At 39.1% G+C, this 9,873-nt stretch overlaps 1 protein-coding gene across 1 annotated transcript; it reads left to right on the top strand.

Annotated features, from left to right (window-relative positions):
• The first annotated feature begins 272 nt into the window (after nt 1–272).
• Nucleotides 273–4,170, top strand: LOC123817911 (carcinoembryonic antigen-related cell adhesion molecule 21-like). Its single transcript, XM_045837698.1, has 2 exons — nt 273–395; nt 3,890–4,170. Exons 1-2 carry the CDS (start codon nt 311–313, stop codon nt 4,168–4,170), a joined length of 366 nt encoding a protein of 121 aa, XP_045693654.1. The 5' UTR covers nt 273–310.
• Nucleotides 4,171–9,873: the final 5,703 nt, after the last annotated feature.

Here is a 9,873-nt window from a genome sequence, read left to right on the forward strand (position 1 = left end):
AAATGTAGATATTAATAATGATGCTTTTTTTTATTATTTCCTAGTTTCATTCTTAAACTTCTGGAGCCAGCCCACCACAGCCCAAGTGACAGTTGAGTCAACTGAAGCTCTCGAGGGGACTAATGTGACTCTACATATCCGCCATAATGCTCAAAATGCAGCAAGCTTCATGTGGTACAGGGGAGAAACCACTGATTTCCATAATACTATTGCATATCTTTCAGTAAACTCTGGCAGCCATATAAGAGGTCCTCCAAATGGACAAGGGATAGTAGAGGATGATGGGTCCTTGCTGTTACAGAATGTCACCATGAAAGACTCAGGAATCTACACAATATTGATCCTACAAGAAGGCTGCCAGCAAATGATATCATGTGGATGGCTTGATGTATACCGTGAGTGATTGCTCTATGACCTCTGGGTGTCAGGTGGGGTGAATTCAACTTCACACACAGGACGAATATACCCTGAACACTACCTCCTTTATTCCTGGCATTTTGATTCAGGGTGGATTTTAGTGCTTAATGTAGGATGCACAGAGAATGCAGACAAACTTTCTAAAACCTCAGTCCCTTTCTCAAATTTCACCCTCCCACACTGTCAATGCAGACAGAAGGATCAGCTTGATGGGAATATGTCAGCAGGGGAAGATCCAGCTAATGTCGGCCTCCTGAGCACCTCCCTATTCACTTGACCTTGAGAATGACTCTGTTGTACTTCATCAGAGTATAGTCTAAGAGGTCCCCTGAATTCTGTTCACAGCTCAGCTCAGAAACCCTTCCCAAGAACCCTGACCCAGGGAGCTTTACTGGCATCATGCATTCTGTGCTAGGTTGGATTTGGCCTCCTCAGAAGAGCTGAGTGTGTAAAAGTTCAATGGGTGCCCAAGTCACAAGGCTTATGAGGTGGTCACTAGTTAGGTCTCCTGACCAAGAAATCCATCTTGTCAGAAATGGAATTTGGTCTATCCTCACCTGAGTTTTGTGTGAAGAGTGGAGTTAGACAATGTTATTGTAGATAGCTGTCTAACTTGGGGGTCTCAGGAAAGTACAGAAGAAGGTCAGAATCCTTTAAAAGAAACTGAGAAAAAGAGATGTTCCTGGAAGCTCCTCATTCACCAGGGATCAGCCAGGAGTCCTCTTTTGAAGTCGATCGATAAGAGATGCCTCCTTTGACCAGCTCTTCTATTTCAAGATTTAGGTCAGATACTCTAAATATTTTACAGTCATTACCCTGACACCCAGCAGCCAAATATTAATTGAGAAGAAACTGAGAAACAGGGAGATATGGTCAGTAAAGGAGAGTCACACAGTCCATGAGCAGGTGATCAGTGTCACTAGAGTTCTGTGTGTATCCACAGAATTAATTTTTCTATGTCTGGGGCATTATGAGGGAGTCTTTGGATTCCTAAACCAACAGAGTGGTTCAGATCATTTTCTCTTAGGTGTCTTCAGTCACAGGAATGCATTTTGGTCTGTGAAGGGGAAAAAATGGAGGCAATCTATTTTTACTTTAGAAAAACATTATCTTCAGTAACAATCACAGTCATAGTGTAGATTACCCAGGCATCCTCTCAGGTGGTCCATCCACACCTTCCCTCACTGGACTTGACATAACTCATTTGTTTCCTGTTCTGGTGCAATCTCTCCCACCAGATGTAAAATAAATGATTTTTCATTCTTATTCTCTGAAATCAGCTCGAGGAAGAAATTTTAACAAGCACTCAGTTGTTTTTGATGAATTAGGAAGAAATAAATGGTAATTGAATGAATGAATGAGTGATCCAAAATCTCTTCAGAGCCTGGAATGTGGATGCAGAGTCCTTGGAATCCTCACCATAGGGAATAGTCTTTCGTAGTCCCAGGAACTAAGATCATCATCTCAGATCCTTTTCTTTTCTCTAATGAAATATGACTTGCTATTGGTATTAGGCCCTGGGGCATTAATAATAATTTTCACACACAGAAGAATTTTCAGGGTTTTTTTTTTCCAATTTTTATCTCACATCCACTTAACACAAATTGTCCAAAAGTGCTAGAACTACAGCAAGTCCATGCTGCCCACTTACTCTAAGGCACTGATTTTACATTTGCACAAGTCCTCACCTGCCCTCAGGAGAGAGAGAATGACTTTTATGGTCAGGGGAAAAACACATGATTCTGCTGCCATTATCAGCTTCTGCCTGTTCTTTTTCCTGTTTTCTAAATAATTTCTTGGACCCTGCTCTATCATTCATCATCTCACTGACTCCTTTCAGTCACATTTACATGGAAGGACCCAACCTACCACTTAAACCAGAGCCTGAGTAGACAACTTATCATCAGCTTGTTTCTGGTCTCTATGTTTTATTTCTGCTCAAACCCCACCCAGTGTCTAGGATGTCCTGGGAAATAGAGTTTCATAGAAACACACCTCAGTTGGGCAATAGATGTCTGTGCAGCTGGAAGGAATGGCTTCTGGTCAGGCAGGCACTCAGGTGGTCAGTGAAGAACCAGGAGAATTGCAGTGGTCTCTCTGAATGCCTGTCTTATGTCTTTCCAACACGGATACTGAACTGACACATGAGAAAGTCTGCAGTTTCCCCCAGACATATAGCTGGAGGACATGCATTCTCTGAATGCCCTGATTCCTAAACATGTTCTTGTGATATGCTAACCTGCCTTGTTAGTTCTAATACTCAAGTTGACTAAGAGGTATGAGGTACCGACTCTGATAGAAGAAGCTTTTCAAGATATCAAAAGTACCACATGGAGCATTTTGTTCTCTTTCCTGCAGAGCAAAGTTAACCACAACCAGGATCACAAGCAACAAATTCAACCTTGAGAGCTTTAATTTTAAATTTTGTATATAATAGTGGTGTTGAACATCTTCTTCTGTGACTATGTGCCATTTGTGTATATTCTTTGGAGAAATGTCTATTCAAGTGTTTTGTTCCATTTTTAAATCAGATTATTTGGTTTTGTGGTTGTGTGTAGAGGTTTTTTGTGTTTTCTAGATATTAACATTTTACTTTTCATATGATTTGCAAAATATCTTCTCACATTTCATTGGTCACTTTTCAATGTGTTATGTCCTTTTTGATGAAGAGAAATTTTCATTTTGAGAACATCCAAATTGTCTATTTTTTGGCCTGTCTTCTTAGTGTCACATTCATGAAATGATTGCCAAATTCAATATTATAATGCTTCTTTAAATATTTTTATAATCATCTTAAAGGGTAAGGTCTATCCTTCAGAATTTGATATAATTTGACTTAATTTTTGTTAGTTTTGATACTAATATGAAATTAATTTTGATATAATTTTGACTTAATTGTTTGTAGTATCAGATAGGGATCCACATCATTAATTTGTATGTGGATATTGCTGTTCAACACCATTCATTGTAAAGATCGTATTTTCTCCAATGAAATCCTGGCCTTTTCTCTTTTTAAAATTAGTTAATCCTTTTTTGTTGTTGTCCAAGTATCTCTGTCTCTATTTTCCTGCCACCACTTTCCACCATCCCACCCAACCCCACCTACAACCCACAATCCTTTTCCCCTTTGTTTTTGTCCATGGGTCCTTTATACATGTTCCTTGATGACTTTCCTCCTTCTTTCCCTTGTTATTCTCCTCCCCCTTCCCCTGTTTATGGTCAGTTTGTTTTTTGTTTAAGAGTCTCTGGTAATATTTTCCCTGTGGTTATATGGGAACAGAGAGGAGTTGTAGCTCATTCCTTAATATTTTCACCTGAACTTAGAAAATTGTCCACCAAATGCCTAGACCACCCTCTGTTTACCATTACATAAGTCACTGTGAACTGTGAGTGGCTGATATCCCTGAAGAAGCCATGTGCCTGCATGTCTGTAGCCCATTCTCAATGAATCACTTTCTCTGTCTCTTCACAGCTCTTGTGAGTGTGCCCATCCTGCTAGCCAATAACACCAGAGTCACAGAGAATAAGGATGCTGTGATCTTGACTTGCCACACAAACGCTGACATCATTGAGTGGTTGTTCAATGGCACAAATCTGCAGTACACGAACAGAATGAAGCTGTCATTTGACCGCAGAAACCTCACCATAGCCCCTGTCCAGAGAAGGAATGCTGGCAATTATCAGTGCAAAGGCTCCAACCCCATGAATTCTGCTGAAAGTGCATATGTTACACTGGATGTGATATTTGAGTGATTCTCCTTTCACCTCTATGTTGTTAAACTCTAAATAAAGTACTTTTTGCAACATTACAGTGGACTTGTTTTGAGGGTGATTAGTTCTTAAAGATTTCCACTGAGTCAATAAACTAGAAAAATGTGAGCTGACATTGGCATTTTGTTGACTTAAGGTCACATTTCAGACCAAACCCCACTTTGGGTTGCTTTCATGTGTACCATGTCCACAGTGGAGGGGTCATTGTAACAGTGTGTCCCTCAGAGGATGAGCAGTAGTGGTGTAATAAAAAATGAGAGAAGTTAAAGAGCTTAGAGAATCTGAGCTCTGTGTCTTGTCCATGAACACATGTGGAGGGCACCTGTTCTAGACAATGGGAATGGACAAGAGGACAATAATGTGAGTAGCGACACTGATTCTTGTGTTTCTCTTTGATGTCTTTCAAAAGATTTCTGAAGTCTCTTGAGTATTCTTCCTTCTATGCTAGTAAAATTATTTGTATGAGTTCAGTACATTTCTGTTCTTTTTGTTAATTAGGTATATTTGGAAACTTTGGTAATAAAACCAAGGCTTTAGTTCAAATGTTGTAGTTCAGATTGATGCCCATGGAATTTTAAATGATTTCACACTTTATAGAGCTAAGCTTGACATCTTCAGACTTTTGTTACCTCTTGCAGAAAAGACATTTCCCAAAGTGATTAAAATTGGATGTGAAGTGTTTGATTACCGCTTCCTAACTTCAAGAGGCTGTTAATACTCCCATAATATTTTTTAATGGAAAACCCTCATCAGAGCAAACTGTGTGGTGAATGTCAGTTCCTCTGAACTTAGGTAACTAACTAATCAGGCTGAATAAGGTGTCACCAGCCATGTTGCAGAGTCAAGAACACACTTATCCCTGAATGATTAATTTTGATGAATGGGAAAGTGACTGTAGAGATAAATGTAATGTCTGAATGGAAATCTCCAGAAGCACAGCCTTCTGGGAGATGAGGTTCTGGCTCTGTTCAGGGAGTGTCAGTTATTGTGACCTCTTGATAAATTGCAGGAACTGATGCAGATGCAAATTATGTCTTGGCTGCAAGAGATATAGTTGTGTTTCTGTCCACTGTGCAGAAAGAAGTTTGGTTATAACTCAGAGGCCTTAAAATTCTCTCAGAGTTGTTAACCTTCAGACAGGGTCCTTCTGATTGCAGGCTTCTGACCTCCACATTTTAGGGTTCTTTTAGAAATGTAATTGCAGTTTGTAATTACAGACTTTTTTTGCCACTTGGAATACACATGAGTCTCCTTAAAATTATCTTGCTAGTGTTATGATTCAGAGATTATCTATCAAAAGGGTCTTTGCCAATCTCATAAAATTTAGTCATCCCAGTGTCCCTATGTCTCGATTTCTGTGGGACGTACAAGTGTAACTTGGGTGAAGACCTGTACAACCATGATGTATGAGGTTCTTCTGTGAAGATTTTAACAAAAGTTTCATTTTCATCTTTTTCTTTTAATAGGAGGTTCAATTTGTTTAAAATTATTTAAATTACTGACATGTTTGTGTTTAAACATTATCTTTCATCTTGTTTTTATTATTGTTCAAAAAACAGTTGTCTCTTTTCCTATCACCACTCCACCCAGTCAATACATATCTCCTCTTCCGCCCTCAATATGATTCATGATCTTAGGAACATTTTGGTGTTTCTCCTTATAGTATTGTGCTACCTGTATGCTTTCAAGCATGGCATTTAACATATAGAGTCATTTCCTTCTATTTCTACAGTACTTGTCTTTTATCAAAATCATAACAACTTGTCTCTAGGGATTTTACTTGAGGGTGACATTCATTTCCTTGCCCAAGAAAATAAAGTCTCATAGAGTTGAGAAATTATTTAGATGAAACTTCTTAAAATCCAACATTATGAATATTGGGTTGATTTTTCTTTCTTTCCTCATAAATTATTTAATGAGAGGTAAATGTCTCTTCAATTACAGTGAAGTTTCATTGACCCCAGAGACATACAGGTGGTAATCTTGCCCTCTTTGATATTTATGGAAGTTTACATGAGGATTCTGACTTGCACATTTTTGAAGTCTAAGAAACTTCTGGGACAGAATCAATAAGAGCTTATCAGAAAAATATGTCATCTGATAGTGTGTATGACACCTGAGCCAGAAGTGGTTCCTGTCCTGGTACTAAGGAGATGTTCACAGGAACAAGTCAGGAGTCACCCTGGGGTCATTTCAAATCAGAGAGAAGGTGCTGTCCACTGTTTATACACTGTCATCACAATAATGACCATGGTCATTCTGCCATGTCAGGACCAAGCCCTCATGAACTTTACAGAGCCTACTATATACTATGAGTGGCTGAGATCCCTGAGGAAGCAGCATGGCCCCAGGTGCGAAGCCCACTCTGAAAAAGTAACATCATATGTTTCTCTATAGAGTCCATGAAAATAACCATCCTCCTAGTCACCAAAACTATAGTCACAGAATACAAGGATCCCATGGTCATGACCTGTTACACAAATGTTATTTCCACACAATGATTATTCAAAGGAATGAGTCTGAAGCTCAGGGAGAGAATTAATCTGTCCTGGTGTTACAGAAATTACTCCCCACAGGGTCTTTGTTACTCTAGGTTTCTCCCATTACTGTATTCAGGAGTGTGGCTCTCATTGCCATAGTATGGTAAAAAGTAAAAGAAGTATTTAATTAAAAGAAATACTGGTTTAGAATAATGGCATAATTCTGCCATTAAATCTCACTCCCTTCAGAATGCAAAAATAGACCCACAAACACACTGTTATGCCCTCTCCCCTTTGTCTAGTCAGGCCAGTCTCAGAGCATGCCAGTCGAAGTACCGCTTTCCGGAAGAAAAACAACAACAACAACAACAACAACAACAACAACAACAAACTGAAGTCTGCAGCTCACTTCTCTTGGTTCCTCCCCATAATCCATGCTTGTCTGGGCAGGTCTCCCTCAGTTTCCAACACCATCAGCTATGTTGCAGATATCTCCAGTTCTTAGTCCAATTCCATGTAGGATCTCCTCATGGCCAGCTGTTGAGAGTCTTTTTCACCCCTTCTTCCCTTGCGTGGTCCTGCAAGGTCCTTCATTCTCCCCATCATACATGGAAGACAGCCTGCTCATTTAAATCCTAGCCTGGATTCTCCTCCACAATTGGCTACATCTACTAACACTCCCATACTTTCTACCTTCCTCATCTGGAATAGTTAATCTCAGCATGCCTAGCCCCATGATGCACAAACTGCCTCTAAGCTGCTCTTAAAGGTTTAGAAAGTCCCTCTGGCTACATTGCATCATGGCTTAGAGCCATGCCCATCTCTCTGGCTCTGCCAAGGCAAAAATTTTATTACAACACTGGTCATGTTACTCTGTTACACTGGCACAACAGAATCTTCCTCAAAGACCCAGCCAAATAAATAATGCTGAGAATTACCAGTGTGACCTTTCCTCACATCAGTTCCTTCAAATTACATGTAATATATGAGTGATACCACTCCCTCCTCTGTGTTACTAAACTCAGAATATGTTTTTCGTGGGTTTTTTTTTTTTTACATTTTAAAAGATTTTTTGTTGAGGTGGAAAGTCCTTAGAAGACTTTCACTGAGTCAGTAAAAGCCCAAAAATGTGAGCTGACATTGTCATATTTGTGACTTATAGTCATATTCCACATCAGATTCCATCTCAGGTTCCTCTAAGACAATCTTCACCATGGAAGTGACACTGAGTTTCTCCAAAAACAAGCAGTGGTCTTGAGATGACTGGTAGGGGCACATGATAACCTCACAGGAATCTAAGCTCAGACCCTTCCACTTGTGGATGTATGGAGGGTACATGAGCACTGTTTTAAACAATGGAAACAAACTAAAGAACACTCATATGGGTAGCTACACTGTTTTCACAGCAACAGAATTATTTTCATGAGTTCAGCATGACTCTGTACTCTTTGTTAATAGGATATAATTGCAAACTTTCTTAATACAACCAAGGCTTTGGCTCCAATGTCCTAGTTAAGAACAATGGCCACATAATTAGAAATGACCTCACCTTCTAAAAAGCTAAGATTGACCTGATTGGTATTTTGGTATCTCTTAGGAGAAGAGGGAATTCCACAAAGCTAGAGAGACTGCAGGTAAAGTGTGAGGGTATTTCTTCCTACCCTCAACAGGCTGTAAAAAGCTCCAATCTAAGTTTGCATAAGAATAAGTTTTGTCAGAGTACACTATAGGATGAATGTCAGTTCCTGTGTAGTTAAGTGACAAACCAGGGAAAATCCAGTGTCCCCAGCCATGATGTAGGATCAAAAATACTTTTCTTTCTTGGAGATGACATTTGATCAAAGGGAAAGTCACTACAGAAAAAGATTTAATGTTTCTATGAAGAACTTAAGAAACAGCTTTCTGGAAGATAAGATCTTACCTCTCAAATATTTTTGAACCTGTTTATTAAAGGCTGTGAATTTGGAACTCTTCATACATTGCAGGAATTGATGGAAATGCAAACTGAGTCTTGGCTGAAAGAGATTTAGTTGTGTTCTTCCACACTGTGTGAAAAGCTGTTTTGTTAGGACCTAGAGGGTTGAATGTTCTCTCCAATTCACTAATCATTGGACATGTTCGTTCTGACTACAGGCCTTTGACTTCCTTTTTTAGAGCATTTTCTTTGGAAATGGACATGCAATTTGTAATTGCAGATTCTTGCTGTGCCCTTCTGAAATACACACAGGTATCCTCCAAAGTTTCTTGCTACTCTATCTGTCTAGAAGATTTAGTTTCATCCTTCTGAAATGAATTCTGCTGGGGTTCTTGTTTCCCAGTCTCTGAAAAAAGATAGAAGCCTAACTTGTATGGGAAACTTTACAACCAAGATGTAAAATGACCTCATTTCAGGGTTTCATAAGAAATTTTAATTTTCTTTTGTGTAGAGCCATTTAAGAAACACAGATGCCTATGCTTAGTGCTCTTCTTAAATTCCTTCCAGGCTTCTGTTTCAGAAATTTTGAGCTCATTCTCACTGCCATCTTGAGTGGGCTTGAATAATATTTTTCTTACATTTTTAAATTGGTTATACTCCTGTTAAACTTGGCCAACACTTACCTGCAATTAGCTAATTCTGTCATTTTAGTCACTGTGTCAATGCTGCTCAAAGTTTCCAACCTTCAATTAATTTTTTCATCTGGCTACAATCTTTCAAATGAATGATTTACATTTTCTTCCTTCACCTTTGTCTTGGCATCTGCATCAGGAGATATCCTGAGTGCCCACATTGTTCTGTGTGCCCACATTGTTCTGCTACCCTTTTTATTCTAGGCCCACCCTTGGTTCAGTCTCCCCAGTTTTAATACAAGTATGCTCAGGATCACCTGGGCTTACTTTGGGCAACTCTTCCTGCACAGAGTCAAGAATCAATGCACGACTTGTTCCCCATCAGCAAACCTGCCCTGAGCCAGGTCCCCTTTCTGGTAATATTTTGAAATTCAGAGGAAATGCAACTGCAAAACAAAGAAGAGTGATGTTTGTGTGTGTTTTAAAATTGGTAAAAATAGTGTAGTTTATCCTTATAAATCAGTTATATCTGAATGAGTAGAAGAGACAGTCTAAGATCAAGGGAGGTGGTAGAAGGTTACTGGAAAAATATTGAGAAATGGATTTTATGAATAAATGCTAAAATCTGATTATATGAGTGTCCTTTTACTGAAACACA

Source organism: Phyllostomus hastatus, unplaced genomic scaffold (genome assembly GCF_019186645.2).
Source record: "Phyllostomus hastatus isolate PE091 unplaced genomic scaffold, TTU_PhHast_1.1 phas_contig_236, whole genome shotgun sequence".
Lineage (NCBI taxonomy): Eukaryota > Metazoa > Chordata > Mammalia > Chiroptera > Phyllostomidae > Phyllostomus > Phyllostomus hastatus.